The sequence below is a fragment of the Plecotus auritus genome (genome assembly GCF_963455305.1).
Source record: "Plecotus auritus genome assembly, chromosome: 3".
Lineage (NCBI taxonomy): Eukaryota > Metazoa > Chordata > Mammalia > Chiroptera > Vespertilionidae > Plecotus > Plecotus auritus.
In genome coordinates this window covers 13270373-13287559 of record NC_137772.1, presented here as the reverse complement: position 1 = coordinate 13287559, position 17187 = coordinate 13270373, and the positions used below count along the sequence as shown (strand labels likewise).

The 17187-nt window shown below is 37.5% G+C and overlaps 1 protein-coding gene across 46 annotated transcripts in view; it reads left to right on the top strand.

Annotated features, from left to right (window-relative positions):
• PCM1 (pericentriolar material 1) overlaps window positions 1-17187 on the top strand; it is an 84348-nt gene that overhangs the window by 936 nt on the left and 66225 nt on the right. For 11 of the 46 annotated variants that reach the window (XM_080662556.1, XM_080662578.1, XM_080662546.1 and 8 more), the window contains exons 2-8: window positions 937-1006; window positions 10051-10168; window positions 12136-12381; window positions 13855-14124; window positions 15084-15257; window positions 15440-15556; window positions 16993-17181. In XM_080662556.1, the coding sequence (XP_080518682.1) occupies window positions 10073-10168; window positions 12136-12381; window positions 13855-14124; window positions 15084-15257; window positions 15440-15556; window positions 16993-17181 (1092 nt within the window). In that variant the 5' untranslated portion in view covers window positions 937-1006; window positions 10051-10072. Of the gene's footprint in view, window positions 1-468; window positions 488-936; window positions 1007-10050; window positions 10169-12135; window positions 12382-13854; window positions 14125-15083; window positions 15258-15439; window positions 15557-16992; window positions 17182-17187 lie in introns of those variants that run through there. The other 35 variants (XM_080662570.1, XM_080662567.1, XM_080662563.1 and 32 more) reach the window with 11 other exon arrangements.

Here is a 17187-nt window from a genome sequence, read left to right as displayed (position 1 = left end):
GAGAGGCGCCTTGTTGCGAGGGGAATGCTGACCCGCGCCCCCCGCCACGCCGTCGCTCCCCGCCCCGGTCCCTCGGCAGGTCCAGGTCGCGTGGGCCTCGGACGGGGAAACTGCAGGCCCGAGGCGATGCGGGAAACGTCGCCTGCTTTGCAGACCCTGTGCTGGGGAGGCGGGGCCTCCAAACTTTCCATCCCCGCGGCCCACTCGGGAGCTCGCCTTTCTGAAAAACAACAACAACAACACACACATACACACCCCGCAACACTGTTGTGTGTGTGTCCTCTGCCCTCCGGGTGACGGGTCGTGTTTTGGCGCCGGGAGAAGCGGGCTTTCTGGGCGCCCCCAGCACCCCCGCCCCGTCCCCGCTTCCCAGACCCGCCCCCTGGTCGCTTCTGGTTACGGGGGTGGGTGAAGCTCAGGGCGCACCTGCCGCCTGCCTTCCCTCTCACCTGCCGGCGCATACGCATACGGGGTTTCTGAACGGGAGGTAAACTTGTGTTTTTGTAACAACAGTTATTTCTCTGTAAGAATGTAGGTAGCTTTTAAACCCCTCCGACCCCCCCCCACCCCGGATAGACAAAGTTCTGGAATAGTTTGAGTGATTGGAAGTTCACATGGGTCTGTCTTCCCATGATAATTAGGACGAACCACTTTTCTCTGGACTCCAGAGTCGATGTCAAGGTCTGACATTAATGTGTGGTGGGAATCGTACAAGTTTGGAGGATTTAAGCATTTGTGTGTATCGCATTGTTTCCCAAAAGGATTAAAGTAACTTGAGTTTAAAATATTATTGGTAAATTGGATTTTTTCTTTCTGGTTGATCTTCTAAACATATTTTAGGTCTAAACAACATAGTGCTTGTTATTCTGTACTTCCTAGTGTAAAGAATTTACTAAAGTCTTTTTTTTTTTTTTTTTTTTTTTTTTTACTCAAAAGCAGACAACAGCTTTGAAGTGTGAAGCAAGAAAGAGCTATTTCTGAGCTGCAAAGACTAGTTTCCAAACAGGTAATTTGACATCATCAGATATGTTACTGTCCCTCGTATTATAGTTGAAGAAGACTTTATGATGAAGACTGCAGTCAAAACACCGTGCGAGGTGGAGGCCCTCTCTGCTTAATGATACACACCGTCCTGGTTTGCTGCCCTGTTTGCCTGCTTTTTGGAATGCCACTTCTTCAAAATAGACTCGCCCCGGCCGTGGTATTTTGTGGAAGAGCCACACTCAAGGGGCCAAAGAGCCGCAGTTTGCCGACCGTTGTCCTATAGCAACTGTTTGGATAGCCAAATCCATTTATTCTTAAGTAATCTTGTACAACTTCTCTATTAATTGCTCTTATTTTTTTATTCACAAACAATTTTGGGGGTTTGTTATACATACTATTGACTAGAGGTTATTTTTTTTTTAACTGTCTAAAATTACCTTAAACATTAGTTTCTATGCATAGAGTATTATTAAATCCTGGCTATGTGAAGATACTCTCTGACCAGCAGAAAAAAGCCAGTGTACTAGTAAGTTCATTGAGGGAAAGTTTGCTAAGGACAATTTAGAAATTAAATGACTGAAGGATGAGGAGTAGAAGAAATTTTTGTTAAAAATGTTTTAGAAATAATCTCTTTTTAAAAAAAAATCTCAGTCTGAATTCTGAAAATTTTAAGGCAGGCCATTTTCTAAATTTATTTAATATGTTTTTGCTTTCTAGGAAAGCAGACAGATCTTCAGCTTCCTTATGAAATAAGCTGACCCTCATGATAAAATACAGATTGACAGTGGATTTATATCTTAATAGGGGCCTGGTGCATGAAATTTGTGCACCGGTAGGGCCCCTAGGCCTGGCTGGCGATCAGGGCGACCGGTGGGGCGCTTTGGGGGCCCCCACTGGCATTGGCCTTGGCTAGCCTGGTGCTGCCCGCTTGCTGGTCCCGCTGCTGCTGATCGCCTCCCTATGGCACCCTCCTTGGCTGGCCTGGGGCCTGCAGGCTGAGGGCAGCTCCTGCATTGAGCGTCTGCCCCCTGTTGGTCAGTGTGTGCCATAGTGACTGGTTGTTCCCCCGTTATTATATAGGACTAGAGGCCCGGGGCACGAAACTCATGCATGGTGGGGGGGGGTGTCCCTCAGCCCAGCCTGTCCCCTCTCATAGTCTGGGAGCCCTCGGGGGTGTCCAACTGATGGCTTAGGCCCTCTCCCCGAGCCGCAGTCTGGCCTCCCACTGTGGGAGGCAACCGGGCTAATCAGGGGAAGGCGCCACCCCATCACCCCTCTGTGGCTGCCACTGCTGGCTGCCACAGCCCCCAAGGTGTTTTCATCAACACGGACTCCAGTTCCTTCACCACAAAAAAATGACAACTTTCTTTAGGCATTTTCAAGATGTCTCATAGGATATGACATTTCTTTTTTATTTATCATCACATGAGGATATTTTCCCATTGATTTTTAGAGAGCGTGGAAGAGAGAGGGAAAGACAGAAACATCAATGTGAGAGGGACACTTCGATTGGTTGCCTCCTGCATGAACCCTGACTTGGGCCCTGGCCAGGGAGGAGCCCGCAACCTAGGTACATGCCCTTGATCAAAATTGAACCCGGCCACAGGGCCAGGGCTGAGGGCTGGGCCCCCTGCATGTTTGTGTCTCCGCTGCTCCGGCCCCAGCAGCCTAGCGCTGCGGGGCTGGGGGCCGGCCCCCCTGTGTGTTGTTCTCTCCGGCTCCGGGTCCTGGCACGGGCCGCTCTGTCTGTTGTTCTCTCAGGCTCTGGACCCACGCCAGGCCCCTCCTCCTGAGCTGGTCGTGACAGTTAAGGTGTCCCAGCCTAATTTGCATATTACCTCTTTATTTCTATATATATATGATTATAATTCTCAGTAGTATTTTCTTTTTTTAATTGTCAGACTATAACAGAATAGGACAAGAAAAATGGAATTCTGGGGAAAGGTCAAAAGTGAGTGTGTGCATTAGAGTTCTTAACACTAAAGTACATAGTAGGAGTTTGGTAAAATAAAAAGAATTGTAAAATGAGTTATAAAGTAAAATAATTTTCCTTTTAACATGGTAGGGAAGATGGATAAGATGAAACAAAAACCTAGGATCATTGGGCTAACTCACATTAGAAGAACTTGTTTTTCTCAATAGGGGTTTGGCCACCTGAAGGAGACAAGTAAATTGAGACCTGGGGGAAAATATAAAAGGTTTGGAATTCTCACATGGGAATTCAATGAGAAGCCATTATGGATACATAGCAATATATTCATCTTACAAATTTAATTGAGTGCCTACAGGTGGTACTTAATGACTGAAAAGTACTTGAGATATGGCAGTGAGCAAAAGAGACCAGGTGCCTTACCTCATGGAGTATTACATTTTGAAAATGTATGTGTGTGCGTGTGTGTGGTATACTGTAGTAATGGACAAAGGCAGTGTCATTTTATAACTGTTCCCCACTGACAGGTGGAGAGTAGAAGCGGAGAAAAACCATTAAATGAATTGACAGAATAGGCAAATAGGTGAGGAAGTTAAGGATGCTAACAAGGCATTTTTGGAATGCCTTTCCTTCACAGAATGATTCCTTGAAAAAATTACCAAATGACCTTCATTTTTTCAAACCCTTCCCATTAATAAACAGATGACAATTATGGAATTGACCCTCACCACCCTGTTGAAATTTCTCTTAACAAAGGTTATCGTTAGTAATCTTGTTGCTAAGTCCAAGTGGATATTTCTCAGTACTTTTCTTACGTGACAAAAATAACATCTAGCATTCTTATACCCCGACTTTATACACTTTTCTCCATTTCTAGTACACTGGTTTCCCTTCAGTCTGTTTGTACCTTCACAATGTTCTTTTTCTCTTTAAATATCAGTGTTCTTCAGTCTTTTCTCTTACTCTTCATCTTTCCCTGAGCCTTTTGTTTCATTTTAAGTACTTTTATGAATGTGTGACTTGCAAATTTCTCTCCAGTCTAGATTTCACTTCTGAGAGATACGTATTTGTTCACTAGACAAATTTAATTTGGTATACCGTAGGTATCTCAAACTCAACATTTTTTCTCAACCAAAACCTGTTCCTTTTCAAGTCACTTTGAATGTATCATCGTATACCCAGTTGCTCAAGCTACAGGTTGTTCTAGGGGTCATCCTTGTATTCTTTCCTCACTGCCTCATCTCCATATAATACGTAGTCACCAATTCCTGTTGATTCTGCCTTGGAAATCTTGCTTGTATTGGCTCCTCTTCTCTACATACCTACTGTTTTGATTATTGGAAGTCTTTCTATATAAATAATAGTTTATAATAATAAACTATATAAATAATAGTTTATATTAATGTGTCTACAGAATAAAATTTAGAAGGCAGAGATCCTATATTTTTAATGGTGACTCTGAGATGATTAGAATGGTTGGCATGAAGAAGAAATAACTTGCCTTTATTTTGCACTTTTTATGGGGTGGGTTTTTATAATGTTAAGAGAATTAGTCCATTTGCTTTTCAGTTTTAATTTTTTAAATATTTAATGATCATTTTTTAAAAAATGTATTTTTATTGATTTCAGAGAGGAAGGGAGAGGGAGAGAGAGAAACATCAATGATGAGAGAGAATCATTGATTGGCTGCCTCCTGCACGCCCCACACTGGGGATGGAGCCTGCAACCCAGGCATGTGCCCTGACCGGGAATCGAACCCTGACTGGGAATCGAACCCTGACAGGGATTCGAATCTTGACTGGTTCATAGGTCGACTCACCCACTAGGCATGTGCCTTTTAAATACATTTGGTATTATGTTATTACATATTCTACCTCATTGTATTGTTAATCACAATATAACAGTAGACAAAGTTGTTTATTTTGTAAACTTAATAGACTTTATTTAGGAAGTGGTTTTCTTAGAAAGATTTAAAAATATTTGATCCATTTTCCCCAAACTAATTTTAATGTGTTCAAATTGTTTTAGAACCTTATTTTAATAGTCTTCGGTTATTAGCCTAAAAATAGATTGTTAATAAATTTATAAATTTATCTTTTTTTTAAAAAATATATTTTATTGATATTTTACAGAGAGAGGAAGGGAGAGGGATAGAGAGCTAGAAACATCGATGAGAGAGAAACATCGATCAGCTGCCTCCTGCACACCTCCCACTGGGGATGTGCCCGCAACCAAGGTACATGCCCTTGACCGGAATCGAACCCGGGACCCTTCAGTCCGCAGGCCGACGCTCTATCCACTGAGCCAAACCGGTTTCGGCTATAAATTTATCTTAAAGGGTTTATTACTCTATTGATAGAAAGCATAACATACTCTAATTTTAAGAAAAAGTTATGTGAGAATTTTTACTTACCTTTAATAATTTTCCAATCTAATTTACATTTTAATACAATTTACTTTTAGTACTTTTAAATATACCACCTGTATTGCATATGTATTTTTAAGCTATTTAATATTGCAAATATGATCAATGGTTCATCATTGATTTTTCTGTCTCCCTCTCTCTGAAATCAATAAAAATATTTAAAAAATATTAAAAATCATATCAGTACATCTAGAATATAGTAGTTGCCAAATGTTTAGTTTAAATGAGTCATTTCAGCTTACTGGACATATCTCTCTATGGGTATCAATTATTGCAAAAAATGTGTAAGACAGAGAAAAGAGGAAATAAACTTCATGTTCCTATCCCTCTAACCAATAATTGATTGCATGCAAGCATTTTTTTTTTTTAAATATATTTTATTGATTTTTTACAGAGAGGAAGGAAGAGGGATAGAGAGAAACATCGATGAGAGAGAAACATCGATCAGCTGCCTCTTGCACACCCCCTACTGGGGATGTGCCCGCAGCCAAGTTACGTGCCCTTGACCGGAATCGAACCTGGGACCTTTCAGTCCACAGGCTGACGCTCTATCCACTGAGCCAAACCGGTTTTGGCTGCATGCAAGCATTTTATTGTATTTTCTTAAGATCTGTATACAATTTTGCATATTGCTTCTTACCTCTTTTACACTATACTAGAGGCCCGATGCATGAAATTCGTGCAAGAGTAGGTCTTCCTTCCCCCCATTGCTGGCACTGGCTTCCCTCTGGCACCTGGAACCCGGGTTTTCCTTGCAGCCCCAGTTTCGTCCAGAAGGTCGTCCGGTCTAATTAGCATATTATTGCTTTTATTATTATAGATGATGATATATTATAAACACAGGCACTATTATTTAGCTTTCATAATTACATGTTTTGAAGGGTACTCTTCCCTAATAGCATTCAGTCTATCGTTTGATATTTAGTTTGTTTTCAATTTATTACAATTTTAGCACAATAAACAACTTCCTTTATTATAGTCCCCTCCTCCTCAACTGTGCCCCCACCACCACTCCATATTTTTTTATATTAGCTATGGAGAGGTAGAATTACTAGATCAAAACAATTTTAGTTCTTGATACAGTATTGCCAAAATGCTTTCTGGAAAGCTTATACCTGTTTAGGTTCTCACCATAGTGACTGAGTGTCTGGTTTCCCTTTGCTGTCATTAGGATTTAGTAATAGATGTAATTGAGCAAATTTAATAATCTCTTATTTTGATTTTCAGCTGGATTGTATTCATATCTTTATCATTTTATGTTTATGATTTTTTTGTAATTTGCGTGATCAGGTTATTTGGATGGGGAGGTTTTTTTTTTAAAAAAACTTCATATAGTAAAGGTATTAACTGTATACTTCATATTTATTTCAGTGGTTTTTTCCAATTTATCATTTACTGTTTATTCTCAGCATACTTAGGATTTACTTTTATGTGAATAAAATCTGTTGAACTTTTTTTTGTTTGCATCCCAAATTAGTAATATCTCTCTTTTTAAAAGTTCTATTTTGTATGTTGTTTGATTTTTAAAACTTACTTACTTTTAATCTACTTACTATCTTGGTGTTGTATAAGGCAGCCTTTTTCAATTGGAGAGAATTAAACTCTAATGCTCTGAGCCCTCCATTGTTTACTGTGAATTAATTCCTCTCTGTTTCTGGACTGGTACTGGGTATGCACCATCCTTGGAAGAATTGAGAAAACAGTCACTTAGGTCATTTTTCTGAGTTCTGTATCTGAGATGAAGAATTCTAATTAAAGAAAGCCTGTTAAAGCTCTAAATAAATCTCTTTCAAAATTAGTTAGCAAATTGTCTCATCAACTGAATAATCCTGCATCATAGACTTCTTGTGAGGATTAAATGATAAAATGCATATAAAATTGTATAGTGCTTGGCTTACAGATAGTAAATACCAAGATATAGATATTAGCTATAATTTTTCTCATTTTTTTCTAATTAGGTATATTTGAGGATTTTCTTTTTTGGGTCGGTACTAATTTACCCATATGGGCATTCAATGTGGTTGAATTATCTTGGAGCTAGTTTTCTATTTTCCTGACTTCTACTGCTATTCTTTTTATTTTTCATACAGTAATTTTTTTCCTGACTTGTTTATTCTTACCTGTTCTATTAAATTCCAAGAAGAATTACAGTGAGGTTTTTGTTGGAATTTTATTAAGCCTGTACATTTAGAAAAAAAAACGGTGTGTTTGTAGTATTTGACTTCCTACCAGAGAAGAGAGTTTGTTTTTCTCCTTATAAAATTTTATGTTCTATTGTTTTATAGGGTTTAGTAGTGCTTCTCCACAGAGGGCAAATAATATTATTCCTACATATTTTTTTTGTCACTACAGACAGTCCTCGGGTTACGTCGGACTCGACGTGCATCGTTTCTTGGTTACGTCGCCATCTCCCATTTATTTATTAAAAAAAAGGTTCCGTCATTTTGATGTATGTACATATGTGCTTGATGTTTTTTATTATTTATTTACCACAAGTAAAGGTCAGGAATTGTTATCTTTCTTTTAAATTTTTTTACTGTTTCACTTCATTACTGCTGTGTCTGTGCTCCATGTGAGTGACGTAGGTACTTACGCAGGTGGGCTCCGACTTACCTGCAAAAATCACATTACGTCGCACCGTAGGAACGGATCTCTGACGTAACCTGAGGACCTACTGTATTATAAGTGGCATCACTTTTCCCCAGTGTATTTTCTGAAAGGTTATTGGTGATTATTTGAAGTTGTCTAGGTTTTTTAATGCATATATATATATATTAAAATATGTTTATATTGATTCTAGAGAGAAAGGAAGGGAGAAGGGGAGAGAGAGAGGCACATCTATCCAAGAGAGAAACATCAGTTGGCTACCTCCTGCACATCCCCCACTGGGAATCGAGCCTGCAACCTTGGGCATGTGCCCTGACCAGGAATGGAACCAGTGACCTTTATTTTTTATTGTTAATTCTCATGGAAGGACATTTTTCCATTGATTTTCAGAGAGAATGGAAGGGAGGGGGAGAGACAGAGACAGAAACATTGATGTGAGAAAGACATCAGTTGGTTGCCTTCAGCACGTGCCCCGACCGGGGTCAGGGATTGAGTCTGCAACCGAGGTACATGCCCTTGACCGGGATAGAACCCAGAACCCTTCAGTCTGCAGGTCGAGGCTCTATTCACTGAGCAAAACCAGCGACCTTTGGTGCATGGGACAATACTCAACCGACTGAGCCACACTGGCCAGGGCTTAATGCATATTCTTTAAAAATACCACCTTCTCTCTTTTCAACATTAATATTTGTTCCTTATTTTTCTGTATTTTTTTTTTAGACTTCTGAAACAGTGCTAAATAACTGATAATGTGGCATTCTTGATTTGGTCTTTAGGGATGTCCTTCAGGTTTTATTTTAAAATTATTGGCCATTGGTTTAAAATGTAATTTTTTCAACTCCAGAAGTTTATTAAAGTAACATGTTCATTGAAAAAAAACACTATAAGAATAAATATAGCTATAAGGAACTGTCAATATATTTGTACTTTTAAGATTTTTCTTTTTAAATTTGTAGTGCTGAATTTTATCACATCACTTTTTATTTTGAGATGAAAAAACTTAATCTGCTCTGTAATCAGTTAACACATATTCTGATAGATATCCTAGCATTAAAACATCCAGGGGATCAATCCTACTTTGTCATGGATGATAGTCCTTTTAATATTGTGTTCTAGTGATGAATGGGATAAGTTAGGATCTTAGAATTAAAGCACCTCGTATTTGTATTCATCTTTGACATTTTTAACTGCATCACCTTGGCAAAATTATCTAACTCCTTTTAATGTTAGTGTTATTGTTTATAAATGAGAAACCTATTACAACCCTGATGTCTAATGGCCTTTCGTGCCCTTTGGATTATAAAGTTGTCTCACCCTCTCCTTCACTCAGCCTCTCTCCAACCAGCACAGTTCCATCCAGGGGAAATTCAGTTCTCCACAGGATATGTAGAAATCTTATTTTCTCTTAAATATCTCTGCTCTTAAACCTTTGCTTGCTTCTCCCATTGCTGCTACTGTTTCTCATCTGTGACTCGGGCATGAAATTCACTGCCTTCCTTGATTTTTACAAAATTCCTAGAAATACAATTTAAAAGGCAAAATATTTTTAAAGTAATTTAAGCCACTGTATTCTTTGCTTTTATAGGCCATCCATCTAGTCCTGCTTCTTCCTGCCTTCTCATCTTGCTTACCATTACTTTCCTTTCTGTTATAACCAAGCCTTCCTCAGTGTTTCATACAGAGCAGTTCTGCCCTCTGAATCTTTGACATAAAGCAAATGCCCTGGTCTCTGGAGAGTATTAGTTTCTTTTCTAAGAGCACTTTTGGTTTTAGTTATTAATAACTTTTTCCTACCACATTATCTTTTAGGACTTTGTTGAATAAATTAAATGAAGTAACCTTAAAGTTTACAGGCAAGTCTACATAGTGAATATTCAGAGGTTTTCCTTCCCTGCACCCGCCCCATCACTCCAACTACTTAACTCATATTAATCATACTATGTCTAAATCAATGTGTTTGTGATACGTGGTTTTCAGTGCCTGCCTCTTTTAATTTTGTAAAATCAACTTTTCCGAGATTCTTTTATATTGCTAAGTTTCATGGAGTGATTTAAATATTAGAGTATGTTTTTACGTGTTAAAAAGGTTTTTACTTGTTTTATAGGAAATTAATTGTTAAAGCCAGAATGGCCGCAGGAGGAGGTCCTTTTGAAGAAGGCATGAATGATCAGGATTTACCAAACTGGAGCAATGAGAATGTTGATGACAGACTCAACAATATGGTATGATTATCTTATTGATGGTGTGTTATTGACTACTGATACTAAAATGCAGCTTTCCCTTGATTTAGCTAAATCACACTCACTGAAACTATCTGTAAAGTAGACACATGTTTTCTAGCTGGCCAAGATATTAAGTGATGCTGGGCTATTTGTTACATTAGTGAAGACATTTTTGTTTGCAGGTAACAGATACCAACCTTAGTTAGCTTAAGCCAAAAAAGAGGTTTCTTTAATAAGGATATATAGCTGTTTTATGGAAAATAGTTTAAAGGAATAAAGTTGGGTTTTAAGAAGGGACTAGAAAAAGGAACTAGAAAGTTTTCAAGAATTACTTTTTTGCTACTTTCATTCTTTTGAGTGCCTCTGTTTAACACAACTTTTTCTTCACAGCCCAGCTTTCTCTCTCCTCTGCTCCACATGGTGCACTTTGGCTGGCCTTTGATTCTAAAGTTTTCAGTTATAGCTGCAATTAAATACTGATTAGTTATTTTTTTCACTGACTAGTGAAATTTTAAAGTATGAATGTCCCAATTTAGATTAGATATGCATCTTTTTTTCCAGTTATCTATGGCAGGATGGGATGGGGTAGATAGAATAAGAGGTTGGCAGGAACACCAACACATGGATTGGGGTGGAGGGACAGTTTGTAGAGAAGGAAGTTTTGTTATAAATGAGGAAAATATCCCAAAGGTTTTATTATTGTAAAACTAAAGGATTCTTCTAATCTGGATATGGTGGGAATTTATAGACTTTCTGTTGAATGAGTAGGTTAGTAAGTAAAAATGTTTTCTAGTGAAAACATTAAGCATTTTTTGTTATCAAATCTTAGGTAATAAGAACACTATTTTTTATAAAAATAGTAAGTTATGTTTATTGCTCACTATATACTAGGCACTGTGTTAGATTTTTTCTGTATGTTATTTTTAATTGTGTTTTAAAAGTGACACTATTTTAGAGATTAGGCAGCTATGACTATGGGAAGTTAAATTGCTTAGGGTCATGCAATGGAGCATTTCTTCAGAAAACAGTAATTACTTTAGAACCCAGGTTGATTCCAGATCTGCCTTCTTATCATTCATACTAACTTTAAAGGAGGCCAGTAAAGGTATCTATAAATTCATTTCCCTATTCAATATATGTGTGTGTGTGTGTGTGTGTGTGTGTGTGTGTGTGTGTGTATATATATATGCCTAAGCGACTATTATGACTGGTCACTATGATGCACACTGACCACCAGGGGGCAGACGCTCAATGCAGGTGCTACCACCTGGTGGTCAGTGCACTCCCACAGCCAACCTCCCCTGGCCGGCCAACCTCCTTGGTCCCTCCACCTGACCAGCCCCGATTGGGACTGGGTGAGACAGCCCGATCACTGGCCAGGCCGAGGGACCCATCCCAAGCACGAATTTGTGCACTGGGTCTCTAGTTCATAAATAATAAAGAACCATTTATAAAAATGCTTTTGAAAATATTCAGACTGACCCTAGGGTTGGAGTTTGGGGATTTTTTTTTTTTTTTTGGTACTGATCTAAAACTGATGGTTTAGTAATCCTCCTATATAATAAAAGGCTAATATGCAAATTGTCCCTGCGACTGGGAGTTTGACCAGGAGTTTGACCAGGGGGTGGGGCCAGCTGGCCAACAGCCCACGGCCCCTTCCCCTGGCCAGCCCCACCCCGATCAGCCACCCTACCCCGATCAGGGGCGAGGCTGACTGGCCAAACACCTGGAGTCCCTCCCTCATCCAGCCCTGCCCCCGATTGGCCCAGATTGGGGTGGGTTGGCCAGACCCCACCCATGCACAAATTCGTGCACCAGGCCTTTAGTAGTAAATAATTGTCTCTAAGAGTACATGTTGATGTGAAAGTCTTTTGTCATTTTTAAGGCTGACCAAAATTTTTTAAGCATAAGTTATTTTCCTGGTTGGATAGAGGCCCTATTAACCCTTGCCTTTATTTTTTTTAAAGGATTGGGGTGGCCAACAGAAGAAGGCAAATAGATCATCGGAAAAGAATAAGAAAAAGTTTGGTGTAGAAAGTGATAAGAGGGTAACTAATGATATTTCTCCGGAGTCGTCACCAGGAGTTGGGAGACGAAGGACAAAGACTCCACACACATTTCCACATAGTAGATATGTGACTCAGATGTCTGTTCCAGAGCAGGCAGAATTGGAGAAACTTAAACAGCGGATAAACTTCGGGGATTTAGATCAGGTTAGTGAATTATTTTAAAAATAAGTTATGACTAAGGGAAATATTTGAGATGGCTTAAATAATTTCTTTTAAGTAAAATATTGAGCTTTTTATTTTTTCTTAGTTTCTGTGCATAGAAAGAATTTTAATCAGTGATAATGTAGGTTCTTGGAAGGGCAACAAGGTCTTATTTCTAAATTTGCTAAAGACGTCTTTACTTTGTTACTATACCTTATTACTAAAATTATTTCATTATGAAACTAAATTTTGTATGTTAGTACTGGATAAGATTGCTATTAAGGAAAAAGGAAAATCCATATTAGAATATTTATTATTGGCTCAGTGTGGAATGTGCTGGATAAACCTCATTTAGAATAAAACTAGGGTTTGTATTAGTAATCACTCAAATAAAGTTTACAAATAAGAGCAAGTAGAAATGATAATGAACTCTTTTTTTTAAGATGCTGAGCTTTGTTTTTTTCAATTGTGGTAAACTACACATAACATGAAAATGAACCTTCTTCACCATTTCTAGGAGTTCAGTTCAGTGACATTACTTACTCTCACCTTATTGTGATACCATCACCACCATCTAGCTACAGAACTATTTTCATCTTGGAAAACTAAAATTCTGTTCCCATTAAAAAAACAACTCCTCATTCTCGCCTCCCCACAGCCCCTGACAACCTCCATTCTATTTTCTGTCTCTGAATTGGACTGCTCTTGGTACTTCATGTGGGACTAGGTATAACAACTTGTGCTGTTGGTGATGAGTTTAATGTTAATGAACTTCACATGTGCTTTACACAGTATTTGTCCTCTTTGTGACTGGCTTATTTCACTCAGCATAGTGTTCTCAAGGTTCATCCATGTTGCAGCACGTCAGGATTTCCATCCTTTTAAAAGCTGAGTAATATTCCATTTTGTGTAAATGATAATGAACTCTTAATATTTTATTATGACATTGGTACTTTATATAGATAAACAGGTTTCCAGATATTCACAAATGTAGATCAAGTCTTATATGGTGATGATCATATGTCATTAGTCATTTATTTACTAATTATTGAACACATATTATATGCCAGGCACTGAGCCTAGTACTTTTTCAGGCTTTGCTTCATAAAAACAAATCTTTATGCTGGTGTTCATATTAATTAACATTGATTCATTGGGTCTAAAGCCTATACAAAAATCTGTGAACAAGTCAGACTAGCACTGTGAGTTATAAATATGGCCTAGTACTTTCTGTAGATTAATCTTGCTAATATCATTAGTTGAATAGTCTGAAAATTAGGAATCAAATTTGTACTAATCAAATTTTAATATTTTAGTAGAATTTTGTAGATCTGAAGCTATTTCATATCTTACTTCAAGGTGTTTATGCACACCTCCTGAATCAATATCGGATGGTGAAACTGACTAAGAATGTTGGAATTTTTTTAATTGTTGAAAGGTTAATGTTTGTGGATTTGTTTTCTTTTTCATATATAGAGAAGCATTGGAAGTGATTCTCAAGGCCGAGCAACAGCTGCTAATAACAAACGTCAGCCTAGTGAGAACCGAAAACCCTTCAACTTTTTGCCTATGCAGATTAATACTAACAAGAGCAAAGATGCTGCTCCAGGTCCTCAAAAGAGAGAAGTGATTGCCTCAGCACAATGTAAAGACTTGTTTGCTTCTGCTTTAAGTAATGACCTTTTGCAAAACTGTCAAGTCTCTGAAGAAGATGGGAGAGGAGAGCCTGCAATGGAGAGCAGCCAGGTGGTAAAATGTTTCTTTTGCTCTTTGCCTTCACAGACCTCAAAGTCTAAAACATTAACATTAAAAATCTATATATATGTAAAAACCTGAGCGACCATAACGACCAAACGACCAGTCGCTATGATGTGCACTGACCATCAGGGGGCAGATGCTCAACATAGGAGCTGCCCCCTGGTGATCAGTGTGCTCCCATAGCCAACCTCCCACGGCCCCGCCCCCCTGGCCAGCCGCCCCAATTGCCCGATCCAGGCCTGCCAGGCAACCTCCCACAGTCCTGCCGCACCCCCCCACACACACACACGCACAAATTCATGCTTTGGGCCTCTAGTATAATTATATTAGATTATGCACATAGGAGTATTTGTTAGGTAGAATTAAAGTACTCCCTGACACTTTTCATTAATCTTTCAGATTTATTCAAAATAAAGTAAATTTCCTTTTACCTAAAACGATTGTAGAAATGACATATATATTCAGATAAGTCAAGGATGCTGTTTATCTGCCAAATACTATATTGCCAATTTTTAGTAAAGGGGGGTTGGGAGCAAAGTGATTAATAGATTGTTGTAAGAATTTTTAAAAATGGTGATATAATTCTTTGGAAAAGTACTTTCAAAAGTATAATACTTTAAAATTTATTTATAAATAAATATAAACATTAGAAAAAATTTATATAGTTTGATATGCAGTTCTATAAATAAAAATTTTCAGGTAAATATGTAAACAAATTTTGAAAAATTTAAGTTAACAGTAATTGGAGTTATTAGTATAGCTGATTATGTTTGATGAAATTCTAAATTTGATTCAGGTGTTTTGCATGTATGAATTCACATAATTATTAGAAGTATTTTTAGTCATTATATTGAAGTTTAAAGTATATAAAATTGTTGCTGTTGAATGAATTATGCTGTTTTACATACTGTTTACTTTTATGCCTTTTTAAAAAAATATTTCCCCAGCAGATTGTAAGCAGGCTTGTTCAGATTCGTGACTATATTACTAAAGCTAGTTCCATGCGGGAAGATCTTGTAGAGAAAAATGAAAGATCTGCTAATGTTGAGCGCCTTACTCATCTAATAGATCACCTTAAAGAACAAGAAAAGTCATATATGAGATTTCTCCAAAAAATCCTTGTAAGTTATGGACCTTTTAAATAACGTATTGAGTTATTTTTTAGTATATCAGTGTACATGTACTGATGACATTCTGTGCCACTTCAGAGGAGTTGATATATTTCAGAAAATCGTGCCATCCATTATAACATTTTACTGCCCTTTTTAATAGTTGTATGATTTATACCACTAAAATATTTCAGGCTAGAGAAAATGAGGAGGAGGATGTTCGGACTATAGATTCAGCTGTGGGATCTGGTTCTGTAGCTGAGAGCACATCGCTAAACATAGATGTGCAGTCTGAGGCTTCAGATACCACGGTAAGCGGCTTTTGGTAATTAAAGTGCTAGAAGTGAAGATTTAAACTTTTCTCCCATTTTTCAAGATTATATTTTTATAGGCATTCCTTAATGAAAAATATATTTCAGGGAAGAAACTTCAAATTGTTAATGCTGACTATATTCTTTTTAAACCTGGAAGTTTAAAGGTTTTACTTATTAACATTAAAAATATAGTTTTAATGGTTGATTTTAAAATCTAATAATTTCTGATCTTCACCTTACAGAAACAAGGTTTTTCTAGTTTGTTTTGTTAAGCACAAGTTTACTCATCTTGAACAGCATTGGGAAAGTTCAAATTCATCATGGATATAAGAACTATAAGTATAGAGTATTACTGCTTAGCATATTGTCTATTTCAAGTGACCAAGTTCATTCGCCATTGAGGACTCATTTTAAGGCTATTAGGATTTTTCATTTCTTAGGTTAGTCTAGGAACTGTAGCAAATCAGATGACTGAAAAATTGAGATGAAAATGGGACAAGGTAGTATTTTCATTGTCATTTATTCACACAGAAAAATACTATAACTTCTGACTCTGAAATGAGATTTCTTAAAATATATCTTGAAAAATAATCAAGATTTTACAGAATTTTGAGGAAAGATTTGTAAAATACACTTAGTTCAGAGAAATTAGTGTGCTTTGAAACTATTTTGCTTTTAAGCATTTTTATTTTAATAGATGCACCTATAACTGTGCATTAGTAAACCTCAAAACCTGTTACCAGTAAACCTTTTCTTATGAAACATGATATGTGTATGTCTTTTATTCCAGATACTATTCAGCATTAGGAATTTGAAGGTTTGTTTCCTTTTAGTATTGACCTGCATAGTGGTAGTTTCTTATCTGCCTTTCTCTTCCCTGCCCTTCTTAATTTAAAGAGGAAATTTGAATTTTTTTTCTCTACATTATTTTCACCAGGAGATATTCAGAGGGCTTGATCAAAATAGTTGTAAAAGAATGGATTCTAATGAGGAAATTGTTTTTCTGTTTATAGTGGTGCTGGGAATAATTTCTTCCTCACCTTTCATTCCAGCAGAAATGGAAGGGTTGGGGGCCTATGGGGATGGGTGGGAAATGGTATAGTTGGTTATTACAATTTTTATATAGTGTTAACTATGAAGAGAATTTTTTATGACAAAATCATATTGAAAATTGATTAACGTAGCAGCATAAATGTTAAAATATGCATCAGCAGTTGTATAACTTGGAAATTGTCTAGGATAAGATAATTACAATAAGCAGTAGTCTAGTGTACAGAAATTTAAAAGTTGTAAGTTTATTGACACTTGTGGGAGGGTGGATTGGTTTTTTAAAAAATAGACTGGTAAATTTTCTGTATTTATTTATAAGGGTAACTTGTATGTTAAACAGGAGTTTGTGTTAAGAAATTAATATGCTACACTATTTAATAAAGGAGGCATCTTTTAGTCTGAGAATTCGGCCGTTCATTGAGGACAAACTAGGGAATTCAGCTTCACAAGAACAGGTTTCAGACATTGACGTTACTACAAGTCCAAAAGGGAAAGGTGACAGACCTCCTCAGAATGACAGGGAACTGAGGCCTAATAGGAAATATAGCCGAAAACGTGGATTTCCCTCAAAGGTATAT